General features: G+C 30.4%; 3 protein-coding genes across 7 annotated transcripts; 1 reads left to right on the forward strand and 2 right to left on the reverse strand.

Annotated features, from left to right (window-relative positions):
• The first annotated feature begins 727 nt into the window (after positions 1–727).
• LOC113850097 (chaperonin CPN60-like 2, mitochondrial) lies at positions 728–7107 on the forward strand. Its single transcript, XM_027480464.1, has 17 exons — positions 728–868; positions 952–1083; positions 1337–1496; positions 1973–2148; positions 2427–2522; positions 2603–2707; positions 3224–3310; positions 3401–3490; positions 4313–4393; positions 4562–4630; positions 4713–4790; positions 5354–5449; positions 5538–5637; positions 5787–5890; positions 6011–6116; positions 6437–6515; positions 6688–7107. The coding sequence occupies exons 1-17, from the start codon at positions 806–808 to the stop codon at positions 6791–6793; spliced, it is 1728 nt and encodes a 575-aa protein (XP_027336265.1). The 5' UTR covers positions 728–805; the 3' UTR covers positions 6794–7107.
• A 6907-nt stretch (positions 7108–14014) lies between these two features.
• LOC113851024 (LOB domain-containing protein 22) lies at positions 14015–15242 on the reverse strand. The gene is given in 2 exon segments (XM_027481515.1): positions 14015–14144; positions 14476–15242. Coding segments are annotated over 2 exon segments (897 nt in total).
• Positions 15243–17499: 2257 nt separating this feature from the next.
• LOC113850155 (mediator of RNA polymerase II transcription subunit 9) lies at positions 17500–20243 on the reverse strand. Of its 5 annotated transcripts, none has more exons than XM_027480551.1 (6): positions 19780–20243; positions 19633–19695; positions 19441–19521; positions 19042–19100; positions 18878–18958; positions 17500–18003 (listed from the first exon to the last, which is right to left on the reverse strand). In XM_027480551.1, the coding sequence occupies exons 1-5, from the start codon at positions 20101–20103 to the stop codon at positions 18901–18903; spliced, it is 585 nt and encodes a 194-aa protein (XP_027336352.1). In that variant the 5' UTR covers positions 20104–20243; the 3' UTR covers positions 17500–18003; positions 18878–18900. The 5 variants fall into 5 exon arrangements, 4 of the variants coding, with proteins under 4 accessions (XP_027336352.1, XP_027336353.1, XP_027336351.1 ...); XM_027480552.1 differs by having other exon boundaries at positions 17525–17966; positions 19780–20180; XR_003502172.1 differs by lacking the exon at positions 17500–18003 and having other exon boundaries at positions 18734–18958; positions 19192–19521; positions 19780–20180.
• Positions 20244–23804: the final 3561 nt, after the last annotated feature.

Consider the following 23804-nt stretch of genomic DNA (forward strand, 5'->3'; position numbering starts at 1 on the left):
ACTTCTTTGATGATGTACTTCAATCAAGTCAAATTCAATCCTAGCATATGATGATTAAGTTAATTAAAAATTAAATACATAACAAAATAATAAAAATAATGTAGTATTGAGATGTGAAAAAATAAAATAAATCGAAAACATTTATCCATTTAGAAAATATTAAATTATATTTCAAAAATAACAAAAAATATCAATAAAATTGATTTAAAAATGTATCAAAATTAAACTCTTTAAACTTTATAATAGACTAACTCTAACACACACAAAAAACTCTAATAAAAATACCTCTAAAATAACACCTTAAAAATTATATTTTTGAAAAAACCTCTACTATAAAATTATTTTATTTTCTTATATTTAAAAAAATAATTTTAGATAACAACTTAACTAAATTTGTATTTATTAATTGTTTTATATAAAGTGTTTATAATATAAATTAAAATTAAAAATTTAATAATAAATATATATATAATTTTAATAATTTATATAAAAAATTATAATAATTATAAATAATTTTATTTTTTATCAACAATCATAAGTAATTTTCATAAACTCTTTTAAATACCCTTAGCATCCCAAACGTACCCTTTATTCAATTATGAATTTGGAATTTTCTGATTGGGTTGGACCATGATGTCCGTGGGCCGAGACAGCAGAAAAGGAGGTTTCTAGAACCCAAATAATAATGATAATAATAATAAATAATTAAAATAGTAGCGAAGGCACAGAGCTTAAACCCTGAGTAAAGCCCTACTTCTTCTACTTACTGAGTTTGATTTTTCATTTGCTTGTGGCTGCCATTACAATGTATCGATTAGCTTCTAAAGTTGCTTCCTCCATTGCTTCTTCATCTTCCAGAAATAACCTCGTAAGACCATTTTCATTTTTTTATTTTCATTCCATGGATTCACAGTCACAGGATCGTTTTTTGAATTTGAATTATGGGGACAGGTGTATGGTGGGGTATTGTCAAGGAGAAATTATGTGAGCAAAGATATAAACTTTGGGATTGGGGCTCGTGCTGCTATATTGCAAGGGGTTACTGAGGTTGCTGATGCTGTCAAAGTTACCATGGGACCAAAGGTATATTATATTGTTCATTTAGTGCACCTGATTCTGATGCTATGACTTTTTTGTTGTTGTTGAATTAACCTTTTCTTTTGGTAATTTCTTTCATGTTATCTCTCAATGGATATTAGTATAGTTTGTTGTTCCAAATTATTCGTTTTTTGTTCATGTGGATTGTGATGAATCTGGATGAAAAATGTTGACAAGGGAAGTTGACACTACCCCGCGTAACGTTTTTGTTTACTTTATTTTGATTTGATCGAGTTAGGGTCGCAATGTGATAATTGAGAGAAGTCATGGAAATCCCAGGGTCACCAAGGATGGTGTGACTGTAGCCAAAAGTATCAATTTTAAAGACAAGGCCAAAAATGTTGGTGCAAATCTCGTCAAGGAGGTCGCCAAAGCCACCAACAATGCTGCTGGGGATGGTGATTGCTTTCATCTCAAATCTCTTATGTTGAAAGCATCCTATCAGGGTTCACTAGGATTTTTTTTTTCTTTGATAATTTTAATTCATTATTAGTGCTATACATGAATCCAAAAATTGGGAGTTGCTTCAATCTCAGGGGAATTAATAAAGACTTGTTTATATAGTAGTCATCGACTCATAATCCATGAGGATGGTCTTACAAAAGAACATGTTTGGTATATTACTTGGTTAAGTGATCTGAAATTGCTTTTCAAACAGATGTGAAAAGTCTATAACAAAGAACAGGATCATGTCCAATGGTGACTATCGCTCTGTGATTAGATTTCTTAAATTAATATTTTTTAATTATTATACATGTTGAGAGGAAAACATAGAGATGATCTTAGTTTTGTGTGCCTTTATCTATAGCTTTTTTTAAAAAAACAAAATTTCAACTCCATATCTTACAAGTCAATATTTCTTCTCTGATTTCAGGTACAACTTGTGCAACTGTTTTGACTCAGGCAATACTCACTGAAGGATGCAAATCAATTGCTGCTGGCGTAAATGTTATGGATTTACGTAATGGAATAAATAAGGCAGTTGACGCTGTAATTACTGACTTGAAAAGCAGAGCAGTAATGATAAGCACACCTGAAGAGATAACCCAGGTGCAAGGGCTTCTCTTGAAAACTTTTCTATGCTTAATGAACTTTTTGGTTGAGAAAATTGATCGACAATATGATGCTTGTTGACCTGTTTCCTAATATTAATTTTAGCATAGACATTGGAGTTTTTTCGCCACTACTTACAATTGATTTATTCTCTGAAAAGTATTTATAAATTGTTTTATAGAAAACTACTGCTACTTATCTTCCTGATAGATAAGTTAAGTGCCAGTATATACGTTTTGGTTATTGGGTATTAATTTCTTTTATATGACTAGTAGGTTGGAACTATATCTGCAAATGGGGAGCGTGATATTGGAGAATTGATAGCAAGGGCAATGGAGAAAGTTGGAAAGCAGGGAGTCATTACTGTTGCTGTAAGCAATTTTGTCCATTTTGTGAACTTATTACTTCTCACAGTTTCAGTTGAGGTTATCTATAATTTTAAAGCTTTCAGGATGGGAATACATTGGATAATGAGTTGGAAGTGGTAGAAGGAATGAAGTTAACCAGAGGCTACATATCTCCTTATTTTATTACTGATCAGAAGAGCCAGAAATGTGTAAGCACAGAGTTATTCTTATGTAACTAACATATATGTCAAACATTCTCAAAAAATGAACTAACATGTTGTCTTACAATAGATTTACCTCCGATTAACATCTAATGATGGTGTATTTTGAACAAACTTTTTCTTATATTAGTATGTATTACAAAGTCTCCCTTGTCTGCTGTTAAGTTCATGCCTCTCCTCTATAAAAGAGGCCCAGTTGTTGTCTAACTTACTATCATGTAGTCATTGGTAAGGACAAAGAGTTCCAGCTCTTTTCTGCGAAGCCTATTTTCATTTTTCAATACGAATTTTTGTTGATATTTGTTATTTATGGCTAGATGTTAATCTATAAAATCAATTTGACAAAAGTATTGACAATTATTCAAACATGATGCACAATCATGCAAATAAAAAGTTTCATTCAATTTAGTTAACATTATTTGGGTTCAGATTTTTTTTTTTGTTACAAGGAAAAGAGGGTTCAGATGTATGTGATATTAATAATGGTGATTTTGATTATGTTAGGAATTGGAGAATCCCTTTATTCTCATCCACGACAAGAAGATTTCAGACATGAATTCACTGCTGAAAATATTGGAGCTGGCAGTAACGGTGGATAAGCGAATCCTGATTCATTGTGCTCATTTTCATTTGCTGATTGAACTTTCTCATTGTTAACTTTACTATTTTAATTTTAATCAGGAAAAAAGACCACTCCTAGTTGTTGCTGAAGATGTTGAGAGTGATGCATTGGCTATGCTCATACTCAACAAGCATCATGCTGGGCTTAAGGTGATTTCACATCTTTTACCATAGTTATATTTCCTATTACATTATTATTCAACAAACTTAATGCTGGATTCTTGCCTCCTTTGATTTTAAATTTGTTTCTTTGTTGTAACTGATAGCCTATTTGCTAATATTTGGTGATTTTTAATGCTGTCAACAACTGGATTTGCTTTCTTGTCTTGTTTTCCTGCCTGTTAAGCTTTTTCTGTTTTGTTTCCGTTCATTTTATGTTGAGTTTACATGAGGATGTGTTCCCTAGATAGATAAACTACAAAAAAATGACGATGAGTGAACAGATGTTTTTTCCTATCTAAACTTAATAAAGGCAATACTCTCCATCTATAAGTAACACCATAAAGGACGTAGTTTGAACTGTGCATTGTCTTTTTGCATCCGAAGACACTTGAAAAATATACTGAATTCCAACTGCATTCTAAATTCTATTTAGTTGATACTATTTAATTGGAGGTGAGAAAAGTCTTGCTTCAAAACCTTTAGAAATGACCAGATGGTTTTTATAACTACACATACATAATGTAGTGGATACTATTAGATACTCCAGTCCTTTTTATTCAGAATATTTAGTGAAATTTAACACCTGTAGAAGGATTTTGGTTACCATAAGTGAATTTTCTGGTAATATTTTAAAGTGTGTATCTGGAGCATGCTTACTTTTTCTTGTGTGTGTTTTTTTTTAAGGTAAGTATTTTTTATGGATTTGTAAAATGTCTTCTGTGTTTGACCTTATTATGCCAAGCTATTTGGAATTTTACTTTTTAAATGTTTCTTTTCCATTTTCTTTATTTCAAGTTTCTTGTATTTTAGGTTTGTGCAATAAAAGCTCCTGGTTTTGGGGATAGTAGAAGAGCAAATTTGGATGATCTTGCAATTCTTACTGGAGGGGAGGTGATTTTCCATCTACATTTTATTTGTCAGATACAGCGTTTGGGTTCTTGTTAAGGGTGCACTCTTTCTTTTCAAGATTTTAATAATGACTCAAATATTCAAGGTCTAGCGATTGGAACTGCAGCTTGTTATATATTATGAAAAAGATTATGACAAATTTGAAAACAGGTCATCACAGAAGATCGTGGTTTTACTCTAGATAAAGTCCAACCAGAAATGCTTGGCACTGCTAAGAAGGTATGTGGCTTGAACCAAGTACAACATAAGTACTGTTTGGTTCTTCAAACTTTTTTATATAATCTAATTTAATATGAAACAGGTTACTGTCACCATTGATGACACTATTATTCTACATGGTGGTGGGGATAAGAAGCTCATTGAAGAAAGATGTGAGCAGGTATCTTATTTATTTATTTTTGAAGTATTATAATTTTACTTGTACTTTTCTAAAAAAAAATGTGTTAGTGATTTAGCTGTGATTTTGTGTAAATCCTTTTCATGCTTAACTAAATGATTTTAATGAACAGAATTACCAGGTTCTTAACTTAGGCCTTATTCTAAACCTGCATTTGGAGCACTTTCTTTTCTATTTTTTATCCTATTCCCGTGTACATACAGCACTACATCACAATAATGTTTTGTCTTGTAATTTTTTTCCATACTGATCTCACAAAAGAATTATTATGTGCTTAGTGGGTTCATGCCACTTAGTGTTTTGCGTGTACTGCAATGTTTCTAATTTTGCAGCTATGTAAATCCTTACAAGCAATGTCTCTTGTGTAAACCTTAAATTACATAATTCTGGCATTCATTTAAAAGGTTGACATATCGTGACAATATTTGCCAATTGTCATTATTGAATTTAGATTGCCTTCATGTAACTTATAGTCTAAAGGCATTCAATTAATATAAACATTTTTGGTTATTTTGTGATGCTTAATAAGCATATATCTTTTGTAGCTGAGGACAACTATGGAGAAGAGTTCTGCCACGTTTGATAAAGAAAAAGCACAGGAACGCCTATCAAAACTATCTGGTGGTGTGGCTGTTTTCAAAGTTTGTCACTGACCCTTAAAAACAGTAGTCTGTGATGATTAATTTATTTTTTAATTACCTCACATGAAAGATGGAACCAAATCTTCAGGTTGGGGGGGCTAGTGAGACTGAAGTTGGGGAAAGGAAAGATAGAGTAACAGATGCTTTGAATGCCACTAGAGCAGCTGTGGAAGAGGGAATTGTTCCAGGTAACTCATTGTATTCTCCTTTCTGAATTCTGATGGGATTTGGGATAAATAGTCTACGGAGGGAGGCAAGTGGAAGAGGTATTGTATTCTTGTTTACATTCTTAGAATACTTTCATCTATTAAAGTCAATATGTAATTGTTTTAATCAGGTGGTGGAGTTGCTCTTTTGTATGCTACCAAAGTCTTGGAGAACCTTCAAACTCAAAATGAAGATGAGAAAAGAGGAGTACAGATTATTCAGAATGCACTCAAGGTGATACCATTTGCTGCACCTACTTTATTTTGTTGCATAAAGCATCAGTCTTCTCTATTTTGACTTCTTTGCGTGCTCGGTAATTTTTCATCTTTCCTGACAATGCATGTTATATCTTAGGCACCTACGTCTACAATAGCTTCAAATGCTGGTTTTCATGGTGCTTTGGTCCAAAGCAAATTGTTGGAGCAAGATGATCATAATTTAGGTTTTGATGCAGCTAAAGGTTTGTAACCAGTTTGCGTGTATAAAATTACATTGAAATCCCATTATGATTATTATTTGCCTCCTGTTACTATTTTTGGTTTCATTGACTACTGGTCAAGATAATGGAGTAAGCTTCCTGTTGGTTTGATTGCTTATTTTGGTTCTATAGTTACTAGCTACAAGCCTACAACCTTTATTACTACTTTGCAGTATAACACCTGACATTTAAAAAGAAAATTCTGAATAATTATTATGCACCATACAGAAGACTGTTTTTTAAGTTTTTTGTTATACTTAGGTGGTGCTTGAAAGATGATGATGCTTATTCTGCTTAAGCAGGTGTCTATGTTGATATGGTAAAGGCCGGAATAATAGATCCTCTTAAAGTTGTTAGAACAGCTTTGGTAGATGCTGCCAGGTAATATCATCTCATTGCTATTTCTTTGCATTAAGTATTGGTTAAAAAAAAAAAGCATCACTGAATTGAGTTTGTTTGAAAGTGAACAAGTAAAAAACAGGGTGTATCTTAAGTTTAGGGTTTAGGGTTTAGGGTGTATATTTATTAGTTTGACTATTTTGTTTTGATGCAGTGTATCGTTACTACTGACAACAACCGAGGCAGCTGTGGTGGATAATCCAAATGATAAAAATAAACCTCCAAGTCGGGTGCCTGATATGGATGATTTGGACCTCTAACTTGCTTCACCAAATCATGAAAACAATTTTGTGTATCAATATTCAGATTCTGCCCTTCCTTTTAAGGAAATCGTTGAGATCAAAATCTTTGTATTTTATGGAGTGAGGTTTAAATTATGCCACCTTCTATTCACTACGTTTTAGGAAATCGTGTCTCATTCATGTTATCCTCATGAATAGGATAAGATGAGAACAAAACTGGTCTTATTCTATAGATATTGTGTCATTCATCCAATTTATTACTGAAAATTAATGTAACAATATTAAGAACTCTTCCAACTCGCCTTGGAATGGTAATGCAATTTGCTTTGGTCGCCAAATTTCATTTTGGATTCTGTTCTTGTTTTACCCACTAATTAATTATTACCTGCTTCAATATTAAGAACATGTTGCTATTATTCTTCATGAATATTTTCAGCTCAATGATGGCTTTTGAAATTTTAATGTACAAAAATTATTTTAATTCACCCCGTCTAGTTTGGCTTATAATTATATGCCTTTTTTATTTATTTATTTATATATCTATGACTAAAAATACAAAAGGATTTTGCCATTCACAATTTTTATGGTCTATTTGTATTTTACTAACCAATTCTTTAATTAATCTTTAGAATATTTAGTCAATAAAATTGAGAGATTAAATATATTATTTAAGTCAATAAATATAAATGTGTTTTGCTTTTTGTTGTAAGAATATGTGTATATTGCATAAATTTTTAAGAATTCAAAGTGATTATAATAGATAGTAATATTATTTTATCACTCAATTTAAAAGTTTATACCAAATATTCTATACAATTATAACATAACTGGTTTTTAATTTGCATATGATGTTGAATATACACCTAAATTTAGTGTTAAAATAGATTTATAATAATGCTATTTTAACATCTAGTTAATATTTAAATAAAATATTGAATTGAAGGGTTCAACTCATTTCAATTTCAGCTTATTATAAATATTATAAAGATGATAAAACTCATAAACTAGAAATATTGATTAAATTAAAATAATTTCCAATCATTGATTTATGCTTTCAACTATCGTTATTATGATTGGTGTTTGAGGGTACCAACACTTTTTACTCGTATGGGAATATATTCCTCAGGTAAATCTGTACGTTTGAGATTATGTTGCTAACATGGTGGAATGCTTTTTATTGAGGAGGCAGAAAGTAAGATAACAAAAGGTAAAATTCTATCATTGAAACTCTTTAAACAAACACAAGATTAAAAAAAAAAATAGAGTAGACTTACCATTTTCACTACAGGCCATATCATATGCTTCACCATTTCATATAATTCGTACAAAATCAACATAATCCTAATGATGATGAGTCTACTACTAGGTTACATAGTATTAACCCCCAAAATACAACAAAAAACAAAAAACCTAGAGTAACATGCACCACAATGCAACATTATTAATTATATATACATATATAAAAAAACAGTTTATTATCCCTCAAATCAAGGTCCACTCCAAGAGAAGCATTAAATAAATGTTCACTTTATTCTCTCAAATTGTAAATTCTAATCACTTTAGTCTATAACTTTCTAAAAATTCTACTTTAATATTAAGTTTTATAAAACAACATTCATTTCAACTTTTTAATATAAAACAATGATGAGAAACAAAATATTAAAAAAGACTAAAATAAGTTATTTTAAAAACAATTTTTTTTATAAAATGAAATACTAAAGTGATTAGTATTTACAATTGGAAGAATAAAATAAAGATTTTCTGGTTTATTATAAGATGGAAGTGCAATGGTGCATGGTGTAGGGTTTATATATTTGGACCTTAGCTAGCAAGTACCACGACGACGAGCTTTGGAGGAATGGCAGAATGGAGGGAGAGGCATGGAAGGGCATGGGAAGCAACACCCACAAGCCTGTTTTGTAATAAAGCAAGCTACCTTTACCATAATTTTTTCAGGTATCTTAGCCATATTTAGGAAGATGGAGTTATTTTTTTGACCGCATGTGAATCCTCTTGTATTAACACAACCCTTGGCCATTTGCTTCCCTAGATTTTTACTTGAATAGCAATCCATGGCGCTTCAATTCTACTCTAATTTCACTCACTATGAAATGTTGCCCTCAATATCAATTCACTCTTTTAATGCCTTAGTAAATGTTTTGAATATGTGTATGTATATATATATCGAAGATGAAAGGCCATTTTGCATCTGGTTCCACTTTGATGATACATAAACTTTAACTAGTGGTTTTCTTTAGCTTAGCATCTGATCCAAATTGGTAATAATGCATGTACATCCATGCACTTTAAATATTAGTTTTGTTATTGTTATATCTCGTGTCTGGATGTATATAGGCATTGTGACACACTTCAAATATTTTGTTTTGTTATATTTTATAATTTATTTTACACTTCAAGTATTTTTTACAAAATAATTATCTTCACATAAAAAGAGATCAGCTTATAGTGGACATAAATTTAAATTATTCTCACACCATTTAACAACTTTGTATTACAGCTTTTTAAAATGCAAGTTGGCTTAAAGTTTTCTATCATACAAATTAAATAAAATCTTTTATAAATATAAAAATTATTTGATGCTTCATATATATATATATATATAATTGATTATGTTTTTTATTTTTTTGAATGCAATAAATTAACACAAGTTATTATTTATTTAGGAGCTTATAATTTTTTTCAAGTCAATAAACATGTAAATTGTTTGGTGAATAAAAAAAATTAAGTTAACTTATAAAAAACTACTTTAAGTAACATCCAATTTGTTGAAAGTCAGCAATAAAATATTTTCATTCATTTTGATGCTTAATTTTTTTAAAAAAATTAATTTTTTTAATCATTTAACAAATTTTAACAAGTTATAAAATTAATTTTATTAAATAGTTATAATTCAATCAACTAATTAGTCAATTACAAATTGTAAACTTTAAACTAAGTTATAAAAGTATAAGCTTTCCAATAATTTTACCAAATATAATCTTCCTTAATAGGTGCATATGAGGGTGGGCTATGCCTCCTCCCCGTCTCCCAACAATTTTTCACTAAATTTTAACTCATATGTTATACATTTTTAGGTAATAATTTTTAAAAATATTTTACCCCATGTATCTTTGTATATTTAGAGGAAATATTTAAAATGTATCTTTAATTTATATCTTGAGTTGGTTTTTTAGAATATATATATAAAAATAAAAAATAATTATGGATAATATTAATTTTTAGTAATTCAACCACCAAACTCAACTGAAACAATGTAACTTTGAGCGATAATAATGGGTTGAAAAATTGACTTTGGATGTTCTTAACTGATGAGGTCACCCTGGTGAGATCAGCCACATTGACACCACACAAAACTATATATTCTTTTTTGCTTTTTCAATTCAACAATTTTTTTACTTTAAATTTATTCCATCTGTTTTTACAATAAAATACTTCAATTTTTTTTAGCGTGAATGATCTGCAAATTTCAATATTAATAATCAGAAGGTTTAATAAAAGAAAATTTGTTTGACAAGTTTATATTATATGCTGTTTATCTAAAATTTTCATATGTGCACGTATATAAACTCATTTGCGAGCGTGTAATTTTTGTTTTTTGCAGTTAAAGATTTAATTTTTTTTTATCTCTTAAGTTATATTCAATTTAACTTCTTTTGATGTTTCTATATAGTTTCGCAAAAAAAGTAACAAGTAATAACATTTGAATTAATTACGTCATCATTTAATAGTAATTAAAGAAATAAATTAATTTTTTTAAAGACTTAGCGACAAACCAAAAAGAACTTTTCATTGACTAAAATCAAAATTTTGACAAATAAAAACATGTTTAACCAATGTATTCATTTTCAATAATTAAGGTGCGCGGGAACTACTCACGCAAATAAAAATAGCCAAACTTCTGATTATGTAAGCTAAGTTGTAAAACTTGAAATTCTAATACGGCCAGAAATGTGGCGAGAGGCTTCTCATTATTCAATTTTAAAATAAGACTGTAGTTTTCCATTTATAAAACTAATTTTATTTTTATGAATATATTATTACTATTCAATAAAGTTGAGTTTTTTCTATTCATTCTTTTCATAATTTTACACATTTTTTTTTAAATTTTTGTGTGTCATGAAAAACTAACAACTGGTATCAAGAGTTGTCAACTCTTCATACGGATACGTAGAAATAGATACTAAATCAAATTTCTTATAAGTTACTCCAGAAAAAATTATGATCTTTTGAAATATCAAAATGAAGACTTACTTAAAAGTTTTAGATCTTTACAAAACTATTGAAGAGGATTACAAAATTTTTTCACTCCTACACAATTTTATCATGGCTCAAATAAAAAGTCATAAAGAGAGAAAAACACGAAAGATAAAGGCAAAATTATGTCTTTTTGTTGGTGTTTCAACAACTATATCTTCAACAAAATTATGACTTTAAAAACAATAAAGACAATTTAAGATTATCTTAAAAAAGAATATGATGAAAATGAAAGAATTCAAGGCATGCAAGTGTTGAATTTGATGAGAGAATTTGAATTTCAAATAATGAATAAGTCTGGGACAATCAAAACATACTCAGACAGGTTACTTAGCATAACTAACAAGATAAGATTATTAGGTATTGAATTTTTTTATTCTAGAATTGTAGAAAAAAAATTTGTGATAGTACCTAAAAGATTTGAGACTATAATCACCACCTTAAAAAATATTAAGTACTTGTCCAAAATCACATTGGTGGAACTCTTAAATGTCTTGCAAATATAAGAGTAAAGGTGTGCAATGAGACAAAAATGTGTTGTTGAGGGAGTCTTGCATGTCACACATCATGAAAGTACAAAATACAACAAGAAAAAAATCTTATCTTTCATATCATCATTGTAAAAAAATTGGTCATCCTCCTTTCAAATGTTGGAAGATGCCTAATGCATAACGCAATAAATGCAACCAAATGGGCTGGGACATGAAGAATTTATATGCAAAAATAAAAATAAAAATCAACATCAAGATAAAGAGATTAAGATTGTTGATCAAGAGAAAAATTATTTATTTGTTGCTACTTGTTTCTCAGACTTTGAATCAAATGAAGGTTGGTTAATTAATAGTGATAGCACTAACCATGTGACCAATAATAAAAAACTCTTTAGAGATTTGATTTTGACTAATATCACCAAAGTCAAAATAGGCAATAGTGATTTCATCTTACCAAGGGAATGAGATAATGGCAATAGCAAGCTATTTAGACACGAAATTAATTTGTGATATTCTTTTAGTTCCTAGATTGACTAAAATTTGTTAAGTGTTGATTAACTAATTAAAGGAGGATTTGAAGTTATATTTTAAGACAAATATTGTTTAATTAAAGATGAAATAGGTCAAGATATTTTTAAAGTAAAAATGTAAAAAAAAAAAAAAAAAAAGTTTGCAAACAACATCTCATACAAAAAAAAATATCATAATATTTCACCATAATATCTTAAGTGCTGAAATTAAATTTTCTATTTTCATGCATAGTACAAATGAAAGATATCTTAAGGTCATAAAAAATAGTGGTTAAATATTTTAAAGACACTTACAACTCAAGTATCAATTTCAAGAGTAGAGTAAAATTCAAGTTGACTGATTTCTCTAATGATTGGAGTGACTCAGTTGATTGTATGAAAATTTTCTTAGAATCTATGAATCATATTTCGTATTAAAAGAAAATTTTATTTAATTCTAATTTGAAGTAAAAAAGAAAACACAAAATTTTTGTTGACAACAAATATACTTTTTATTAACAAATTTAAACAGCAAAAAAATAAATATAATTTACAGTTTAAATTTAAATAATTTTTTTTTGTTGACAATAAATCTACTTTAAGTTATTTTTTGTTATTTCATTTTATTATATTAGTATTATAGTTAATAATAATTTTTACATTTTAAAAATAATTTAATTTTTTATTTAAATTTATTATCAATCTTTTAGTTACATAATTAGTTTCTATTTTTTAATTATTATAAATATGCTATTACTATTTAATAAAATTGAGTTTTTTCTATTCGTTCTCCTCACAATTTTGCACATTTTTTCTTTCTTTATTTTTTTGCGCCATAGAAAACCAACAAAGAGCAGGAGCAACTTAAACAATCAGATATTCAAGTGAGCATATTTCATTTTGAAATTGAGAAACAAGTCAAGGAAATTCTGAGCATTTTGGTATTGCACTGCTACCCTCTTCTACAAACACATCAAGGTTCTTATATATATTGAAAACACAAGAAAAAAAGAAAAACAAGTTAGTGAGTTACCAACGCACGTCATTATTACAAGTGCCTATACACAACAATGTAGATTAGGTGATTTCCCTTAGTAATGAAAAGGCACTGAAAGTGGCAGGGGCTATGAAAGTGACAGCGGCTACTACAGTAGATGAGATTTTAATGAAAATGGAAGACAGAACTTTAATTATAGGAAGGACCTATAGAGATTTTACCAAGAGAGGTCTAGAAGTAGAGGCTATGTGAGAGACACGGTTATGGATGTTGGTGGTGAAACACCATGCAAATCAAATCTTCAGTTTTAAGGTGAAGATGACATGATTGTTGTCTCTTTCAATTCAGCCTATGTATCCTGCCAGCGTTGTTTTAACAACCAGGCATAACCTTGATGTGGAATTCGTCTGTTACATGTCAATGTATCAAAACCATATGTTGTATTTGTGTCCTTAATTTGTGCTCTGTGTATGTACAAACACTCGTTTATGAGAGCCAGTGTATAAATTAAAGTAAGCATCTCAGTGTCTCTTAAAGTTATGGTTATGTGGCATTGCCAATAATTTCCTTGTATTTCATCATATTTTTTTTCTCCATAAAAATCCATGGTGGTGTCCATGTTGTAATTCTTGCATACCTACCCGTGGCTTTAGCTGTAAACCAAAGCCTGGGCTTTACTAAAAAATTAAATGCATTGCTCGCAAGAGTCACATAAACCTTATCTGTTCAATCCTTTCATTATTCAGACATGCAGGAGAGGGAATAGCATTCATTAAGTTTATTAATTAGAAGGAAAAATTAGTAATAGAAAAACTATCCTATGAAAGAAATGGTATAAATAACTATAGCCGCAAATAAGCACATATTGTTGCAAAATTTTGACCTCTAAACCGAGTGGAAATGTCCTAATGATAACAAAATGATGCAGACGCATCTTCTACATTAATCTATGCTAATCAGCACCTCATCAGCTAGTTCAATTTGTGAGAGTAAACAAAGTTGCAGCACCTTTCAGATCATGGTCTTGAGCTTGTTGGATGCAATCAGCCTCAGCTTTTATTACTGCGTCATCTATCTTAAACAAGACTGCTTCATCACTGCATGTTATTTAAACAAAAGTATGATTATTTTAGATGTTATGCATCAATGAGAAACAAAAGTAAATCATATATAAATTCATAACTCCAATCATAATGAATATTTAATTAATCACTTTGTTGGAATTAATGATGTCTTTCTTTCCCTTCATAAATCCTAGCTACATCACATATCCCATTAATTTCTAATTAAATAATTCCAATGCAAAATGCCTTAAGCTAGACATGAGCTACAAGTGCATATTACATAATAAGAGCATTAAATCAGATTCTATAAGCATGCAAATATTACAACAATTAGTTTCATGAAATAACTTATAAATATAATTACCTGCGATGGACTAATTCTTCAGAGTCGAATCCTAATTCACTCCTTTCATCAGAATGCAAATCAAGCACTGGCTTGTGATCATACTCATCACTAACATTACTACTCTGGCCTTGCAATGACAAAGATGAAAGGGACATGGAATTCTGCATGGCCCATGTATTAATATGCTCCTGCAAAAGGTTGGCGTTGCTGTTTTGGCTACTATTATCAATTTCATGCATCATAACATACTGCTCCTGTTGTGGCAGATACTGATAATGAGGCTTACTAGAAACAACAGGTGGCTGGTTATACAAGCTCAATGGATCACCATTTATAACTTCACCATCTCCATTGACAGAGACATTAACATTGTTTGTTGTTGGAGCATACATACCATGTTGTTGTTGGTGATGAGCCTGGGCTCTAAAAATAGCGAGTTGTTGAAGAACAAGTTCAAGTTCAGCCCTATAGTATTCAATCTGGGCTTGAAGATCTTGAATGTACCTATAGCAACCACCAACAGGATCGTTGGCTCTCATATCAGATTGGTAAATGATGGTGCGCATGGCTTGGTCCTTATCGTGGGGATCAAGGAATTTGATGATTTTGACGATGTTGCTGACACCAAATAATTTATGGGCATTAAGGAATTGGGGTTGGCGATCGTGAGGAAAATAAGGTGCAAGAATGCAATCAGGTGCACACTTTCTACGTTGGTGTTTGCATGCAGCACAAGCTTGAGTGGTGCTGTTACCGTTTCTTGTTGTGTTGTTGTTGTTGTTCATGGTTTTTTGGGAAGGTGGAACAGAAAAAAAGGGGTAAGAATGTGAGATTTCAGCTGCGTCTCCGGCGGGGAAGGTGGTGCAGTTTTTGATGGGAAGGGACTTTTTCTGGGTCCCTTATTTTCTCGAAGGATGAAACTGAGGATTGAGAAATGGGAGATGGAGAGAAATGAGAGGAGAGACAGATCATAGATATACATTACTAATCTATCTTAACCTTAACCTATTCTTTTTTATCAATTCTTTATTTTTGGAATTCTTTTTTACCTTCTTTTCCAACTTGGCATGTACCCAATTCGAGTTATCTATGTGCATAATTAGCACTACTTGGAACTTAAAATAGTTTATCTTGGTTTATTTTATTTTAGTTAATGTTGTTTTTTCTTTTCTTCCTTTGCTTTTTGTAGGAAGCAGTCATAGTAATTCAGTTTTGAAAGCTAAGTCAAAAGCTATAGATATTTGTTAATTATTATTGTTGTTGTGTGTTTATCTTCCGTTTGAACAACAAAGAGCGATTCATTCGGAGAAACTTCAAGATTAAAGGTTAGAGTTTGTTGTCAGATTTATTAATGGCTCACTATTCACTTAAATCAATCTCATTATATAAATTAATTGCCTACGTTTACACCAAGCACGTATACAAATTTTATTCGGATAATTTTTTTTATTTAAAAAAATTAGTTCCTAGTTTTTTTATAAATTATTATTTTAATTCTCAATGCTGATGTGATTTGTTGAGAAGTCAGTTTTATGTATGACTATAAACATTAGAAATTAAAAGTAAAAATTTATTAAGCTCTTTTTTGAGAGAATAAAACTAAAAATTCGTTGAAATATAAATTTGTTATACTTAACTTTCTGCCGTTTAACAACCTTTTATATAACAAAATGCTTGAAACACAATACAGTGTTTCATTTGAATAAGAAAGATTGTTTGTTTTAAAAACATGTTAAAAAATTTGTGAACTATCTAACACAAAAATTAAAATTATTTATTTATTTTATAAGGAGTTAGCATTGTTTCATACCTTCATTTTTGGATTCACATTGTTGTTACTTGTGAGTTAACAACCAAAATTCTAATTAGTATTTGTTCGTTCTCATCCTAAATAACAGATTATGGACTATCCGGTAAATCAAAAATAATTTTTTTATTAATAAATGTTGTTAATAATTTAATATATTTTTACTGTGTTTATTAATATTTTTAACGTAACTTTTAATTAAAAGATATTTATTAATTTCGCAACTAGTTAATCAGGAGACTCAGATTATTCATAAAAATACTAATAATAATAATAATAATTTCAATCAATATTTTACGTATAATATTGATTATTTATTTCTTATTTATAAATTTTTAGCCGAATGACAAATTATAATGTTCTGAGACCATAGCCAAAAATAGAAATTCAACAGAAGAAAAAATGAACGTGTGTTCAACATTGATCCCCAAATTATTGAAAATAACAAAAACAGACACGTTCAAAGGGTGGAAGATTTAGTATGATCATAAGATATATATATATATATATATAAGAAAGCAAAAGAATGGTATATAAAGACAAACAAAATTTTTAGTTTTGCAAATTATTTGTAAATTTAATTTTAGTTGCTAATTTTTTATTGAATTTTAAAAAAAGTTCTCTGTTTACATCCTTAATATTTAAAAACTATATATTCTAGACTCCGTTGTTAAATGACTTCTATTAAATGTTAAAGTTTAGTGGGTATAATTCAAGTCACTGTTATGTACTTCATCTTTTTCATACTCTACTGTTCCAGTTTCTTCTTTCCTAATTACAAGCCCAGCAAAATTTATGAATGATAATAAGCTCAATTATGTTGTCACTAAAATACATGTGACAATGATGAATTAAATTATAATTAATCAACTTAATATTAAGATCATTACATGACGGAGGCCGAAATTATTCTTTCAAAAGAATAAACTAAAATTAAACAAAAAACATCAGAGAAGCTAAAACCATATTTTAATGTATTTACCAAGATTAAAGACATGTAAACAATGATTAAGAAATTCATGACAATATTGAATTAGATTATTAAGAAATTCATTTTCTGGATTAATCTCTAGTTATCAATCCACAAAAAAATTCAACATTCAAAGGTTACCAATAAAATAAAATTAGATAACTCCCATATATCAACAGTTGCCAAAACTGCATTTTTTATCTTACACTTCTTTCCTTTCCGGTCTAGCAACGGTGTTAAATGTTCTTTAAACAATTTTGGTTAGCCAATTGAATGGCATTATCCATTCAATCAATTTCATACAACATACATTTTAATGCGAACAATGTAATGATATTGATTAAAACACACATCCTAATCACCTTCAACACTGTAAAATTAACCAAAATTAAAAATAAGCAGACACTTAATCCAACATTATAGATAAATGCCCGAAGAACAATGCAGGGGCAAACCATTTTATATCATCGATCAGTTACATTATATTCCTCCAAATTACCAAAGTTTTCTCTTACTAAATAATGCCCTGCCTCCCTCCTAATACAGGCAACAGAAGCACACGGTAAGATCATATCAGCAGAAAATTTTGCTGTTGATTTAAACCTACCTTGACCTCCAGGAGCCAAAACATGACAAGTAACTTGCACAATATCTCTTGAATTCTAAATCATGGCATAGGCTTAGATCTCCATGATAGTTGAACAAAAACAGCCCTAAGATGTTCTCTGAGAACTGAAAAATTTAAAGACGTGCACATCTTCAGTGAGATCTGCAATATAAGATCAAAATTTAAGGTCCAAAAAGCTTCAAGCTTTTTTGACATATGAATATTGAATCAAAACCAATGAAGAGCATCTAAATTAAAAATGGAAGAAAGTAATCTTTAGTGTGCTCACTCTCACTCTTGCATTAAGTTTAATTTGGAATTGAAGCCCTCAATCACAGCTACATTTCCGTATTATTCAAACAGGGAAATAAAACTACATTTTTTACAAACTGTTGGAGATACGAAAATTATTTTTCTCTTTAGAATTTAGCTGGTGATTAGTTTCAGCCAGAGAGACTAGAAAGCAATAAGTAGGATATCTTGAGATGGTGGCACACAATTTTGACGAGAATGCCAATAAGTCTGCATCTTTTGAGTTCGAATTTGATGAAAATTATCATACAGGCCCTAACAACTTTGTTCCTTTCTTTCTATTAGCTCTTGAATGGATACATTACATCGGTGTATATGAGGGAAGAACTTAAAAGAGAGAGAATTGTCCAATCAATTAGACGGTATGAAAACAAAGAAATCATGAACTTGATTTTATTAATCTCATCAATAGCTTTTAAGTCTCTGACTTGAGACTTCCTGTGACTAATCCAACCCGAGCATACATATGCAAGTATGACTCAAAATTGGATGAGCATAGTAGCATTCTATAAAAGTCCTCTATAGCTAGACACATTCATCCTTTAATATCAGCATATAATAGAACGCACACTGAGATATACATCTTTAAGCACTTATCAGGTATAAATAATTATTAGCATTTCTGCTAATCTTAATTTCAAGGTAAAAAAGTGGTGATTCACTCCTAGTAAAACATGGAAGCTACAGTCTATTAACAGACAAAACCCCATTTGAGATTTCTCACCCATCTGAATACACAACAAGCTCTTATGGGTCAGACCTAACAAGCTCCTCCACAGATTTTCTGAAATTGGCAATCAATTCTCTGTAACACAGTAAAAACAAACACATTTATTCAGCATCTAGAAACTTAATAAAATTGAAATATCACATTCAATTTGTACATGCCTTCGCTGATTTAGCAATTGCTCACTTTCCTCTAGTCTCTTCTTCTGTCCCTCAACCGTCTGCATTCAGCATCCAGAAAGCACTCAAGTAAAGCTAGCTTCAAACTACTAGTTAAAGACTTTATGAGCACAAGCATATTGAGAACTATACCAGCAGATTTCCAACATCAGCAACATGGATTTTGTTTATCATGCACGGACCACACAATAAGTAAAAACTTAAACCTGATTATCTATGCTGCTAGAACTAAGGAGCATAGGGTTCATAGTGTATTTGATTAAAGGCAGAAACCAAATTAAAGGCATTCAGTGCCTGCATATTTTTTAAACTCATAATTTGATGTTATTGAACAATTAAGATATATAAAAGAAAGGGTAAAGTTAGAGAAATGCAGATTACCATAGCCTTGGTGCTAATGGAGCCAGAGATTGAGTTTAACAGCTGTTGGCACTTCTCAAAATGGTTGCTCAATTCATTGATCTTTAACCAACGAAATAAACAAAATTTAAAAAAAAAACATAATTTTAATAACCCTATAAGCAAAAATCAAAAGGGGTAAAAGAAAACAGTAAAAAGAGGAAAAATTGAAACCAATGCATCTGATTGCTGATCGGGGGTTCCATGTTCAATAACCTCAGCCAAATTCTCGACCCACTGTGAATGCCACAACAAGCAATTCCCTTTATCAAAAAAGAAAAAAGAAAGAGGGAAGATGAAAATAGGGTTTTGAAGGATTACATGTAAGAGATGGTAGTGAGAGGCGAGGGACTGGTGAAGGTTTTGTTGCTGCTGTGGTTGCTGTTGCTGCTGTGGTTGCTGCTGCTGCTGTTGCTGTAGAAGACGCTGTTGCTGATAAAGGTGTTGTTGTTGCTGCTGTTGGAATTGAGATTGAGGTGGTAGTGATTGCTGAAAAGGTTGTTGCTGTTGTTGTTGGAGAAATTGTTGTTGTTGTTGTTGGAGAAAGAGATTAGGGTCTTGGTTGGATTGGGATTGGGATTGAAGATTGGAGTTGTGGGTTGGGATCATAGTCCAGCTTCCTCCAGAAGAACCGTAATGATCCATCTTCTTTGTCTTTCTCTCACTACGATTATTCTGCTTCTGTTAAGGGATATACATTTGAATCCACACATAAATCAATACTTGTTCCTGTGCTGCAGTCAGAAAGAGCGTTGGATTTTAATAATTTGGGCTTTTCCATCTCCATTTCTTTTCAATTTCCGGTTAAACAAAATAAATCAGAAAGCCTCGAATTAGTCTTCAGGAATGTAAAGGTGTTTGATTTTAGGTTTTGAGATGAAAAAAAATTATATGTTTTAATATTTTTTAACTTTATATTTTAGTTTTTTTTTATATAGAAAATGATAGTAAATATTGAAGTACCAAATTAATGTGTTTATTTATTTATTTTATTTAAACTCGATATCACTAGAAGTTCTTCATGTAAATATTTGTCACAATTACATTATCAAGAACTCAATTACAAAAAAGTTAAAAAAACTAGATTAAAAATTTAATGTGTTTAATACTACCATACAGTAAAAATTCATGTATAATAAATAATAATTAATGCATTAACAATGTTAAATATTATAAGTTTTAATAAAAAAATATTCTTTTTTATCTTTTTAATATGCATTCTTAAACATAAATTAGAAAAATCAAAAGATTAAAATGAAGGATCTTACGAAAACTAATAAATTAATTTTAAAATTTAAGCTAAAACTATAATTTATATCATATTAAAAATTAACTTAAGAAATTGCTCAAAAATAAATGGGCCCGGTTGTATAATAAAACCCATACATTTTGAAGATGTAAAGGTATACTTTTAGTTTTTGAGATTTTAAAAATACTGTAATTCAAAAATAAAATAAAAATACTATGATAGTACTTGATTTCAATAATGACCGTACATAAGATCATATTAGCATGCCTCATCGCCATGGTTTCAATCAATCCAGAAACAACAAGAGTCTAAATGCATGCCAAGAACTAAGTAATTGTGAACATTCATGATTTGAGAAAGTAGAGATGAGTTAAAACCATTATGCAATTAACAGTTATTTTGGTATTACAAAGGACTGTAAAACAGCTCCCAAGGGCAAAAATGATACACAGATCATACGAAAAACAAATGGCATGAAATAATATATCAAGTCCATAGAGAGAATTATTGAACTTCATTTTCTGAAAGTATGTATTCTAGCCAAACTTTTTAAATTTGCTCAGATTAAGCTTTTATGGAATGATCTGAACTCTGAAGAATGGAATGCCTAAACCAAAAAATGAAAATCACAGAAGACTTTTTTAAAGCCTTACAGATGTCAATGGTCTCAACACAATACCTGAATTAATATAATAATATCATAATTAAAACACATTCTATCCATTCTGATTTATTGTTTTCTTAAAATTTGGGTTATTGAGAGATCTCAGTGGCATTCGTTGGTCCATGTATCTCACCCCACCAAGTGGTGTTTGTTGTTGCATCACATACACAACAAGACTAACATTTACTTCACATGAGAGAAGCCTCCATAGTTTGAGATTATGATCAAAAGCTGGGTAAAGCAGAGAGTATTGATGCTGATTTTCTCTATTCTTTAGACTTCTTTTTCAAATAGTTGAACTGTGTGGTACAAACAAGACTCTTATACACTTTAATCCTTTCAAACACCAAAATCTTGTTGATTATGTATGCAACCCTTCAAATGTTAAAGAAATTTCAGAAATAATGTAATTAACCAGAACCTATACAGTCAAAAAACCACCTCATGAAGAAGTTCCAAAGCTACCCGTTGACAAGAAATGGTGCCCACTAAGAACTGTAAAACAATTAACCAGAGGGTGCTTGAATCTGCACTGTGTTCCTTTAATCTTTGGTTGGTATTGTTGCAGATAGAAGATACCACGTTATCCTACGTTTTGCATTATCTTTGGTTCGTGTCATTTCTCCTTTGTTACGTCACAGTAGCTGTATTCCAGACCCAGCGCAATAGTTTGGAGTTCAGACCCAAGTTGGTGGATTTGTTAATTTAATGCTCAATTGTGGTTCATGTGTGTTCTGATTTTGCATGAAATTTCACGTATTTAGCATGATCTTGTTCTTGTTTTGTTGGTCTTGGTCTTGGTTTTGTTCGTGTTCTTGGTAGGATTTTGTCCTAATCTTGGTCTTGTTCTTGATCTTGTTCTTGTTTACTTGATCTTGATCTTGGTCTCGTTTGCTTGGTCTTATTCTTTCTCTTGTTCTTGATCTTTATTCTTGGTCCTGTTTCTCTTGCTCAATCTTGATCCTTATCTTGTTCTTATTCTTTCTCTGTCTCATATTCTTGCTATTGTTTTTTGTCTCTCTCTCTTCTTGTTCTCAATCTTAATCTTGTTTTTGGTCTTGTTTTCTTGTTCTTGCTCTTGATCTTGGTCTCGATGTCTTGATCCTTTTTCTTGTTCTTGTTCTTTCTTTGTCTCGTTTTCTTGTTCTTGCTGTTGGTCTAGTTTTCTAGGTCTTATTCTTTCTCTTGTTATTGTTCTCGATCTTGATCTCGTTTCTCTTGCTCAATCTTGAACCTCTTCTTGTTCTTTCTCTGTCTCGTTTTCTTGCTCTTGTTTTTGGTCTCTTTCTCTTCTTGTTCTCAATCTTGATCTTCTTTTGGCCTTGTTTTCTTGTTCTTGGTCTCGTTTTCTTTTTCCTGTTCTTAGTCTTGATCTTGCTTTTGGTTGTGTTCTTGCTTTCATTTGTGTTCATTTTTTGTTTTTGTCATTGCTCTTGTTTTATTGTTCTTGTTCTGAGTCTTGTTTTCTTGCTCTTGTTCTCGATCTTTTTTGCTCTTGTTCCTGGTCTCATTTCCTTACTCTTGATCTTGTTTTTGGTCTCGTTTTCTTGTTATTGCTCTTACTCTTGGTCTTGTTCTTACTTTCGTTTGTGTTCATATTTTGTTTTTGATCTTGGTCTTGACCCTGTGCACGTTTCTTGTTTTCGTCTTTTCTCCTCTCTATTTCTAAATTGGTCTATACACACACTATTTTTACTTTTGTTACTGTGCAGTTTTTCAAAAAGTAGAAAATGTTGAACTCCTTAGTTCCTTATTATTATCAATGTTAAAATGATTATTCTTATAGCTTGATGAACGCACTCTCTTTATTGGGCCAAGGAGTGTTAAACGCCTTCGACTGTGACATTCTGCAGCTGAAGAGTCTCCACAACTAGACTGCATGCATGGTGCTCATTTCTTCGCTTGAAATTCAAGGCGTGGCTCAAACAACCCTTCTCCGTCGCAGAGTCTGATAGAGACAAGCCCTATTTTTGATTGGTGATCCTGTTTCAGTAGAAGACCTGCTTCATAGATTCTCTAATCTTGATTTTCTTATGCATAAATTTTGTTTCTTCATTTGTTGATAGATTTTCACAAAGGAAAATATGTAGATTGAATATCTTAACTGTTGTAAATATTCTTTTTTAATTAAAATTAGAATAATATCATATATACAAGCCCTATTTTTGTGGTTTTATTAGAAAGAAAAATAAAAGGGGTGTGAAAAGTAACCCATGTCGGTTCTGTAAATAAAAAGTCTGGTTATTGGTTACAGTACCATTAACCTATATTGATAATATATTTTTAAATTTTCAAAATCTAAAGTATAACTTACTTGATTTTGGAAAATTTAAAAACATGTAAATTAATATACTATCTTGATTTTGTAAATAAATATTTCTTCAAATTCTGTAATGTAAAATAAAAATAAAAAATATCAAAAAATTAACATGC

The sequence above is a fragment of the Abrus precatorius genome, unplaced genomic scaffold, assembly GCF_003935025.1.
Source record: "Abrus precatorius isolate BTA unplaced genomic scaffold, Abrus_2018 Scaffold9, whole genome shotgun sequence".
Classification (NCBI taxonomy): Eukaryota; Viridiplantae; Streptophyta; class Magnoliopsida; order Fabales; family Fabaceae; genus Abrus; species Abrus precatorius.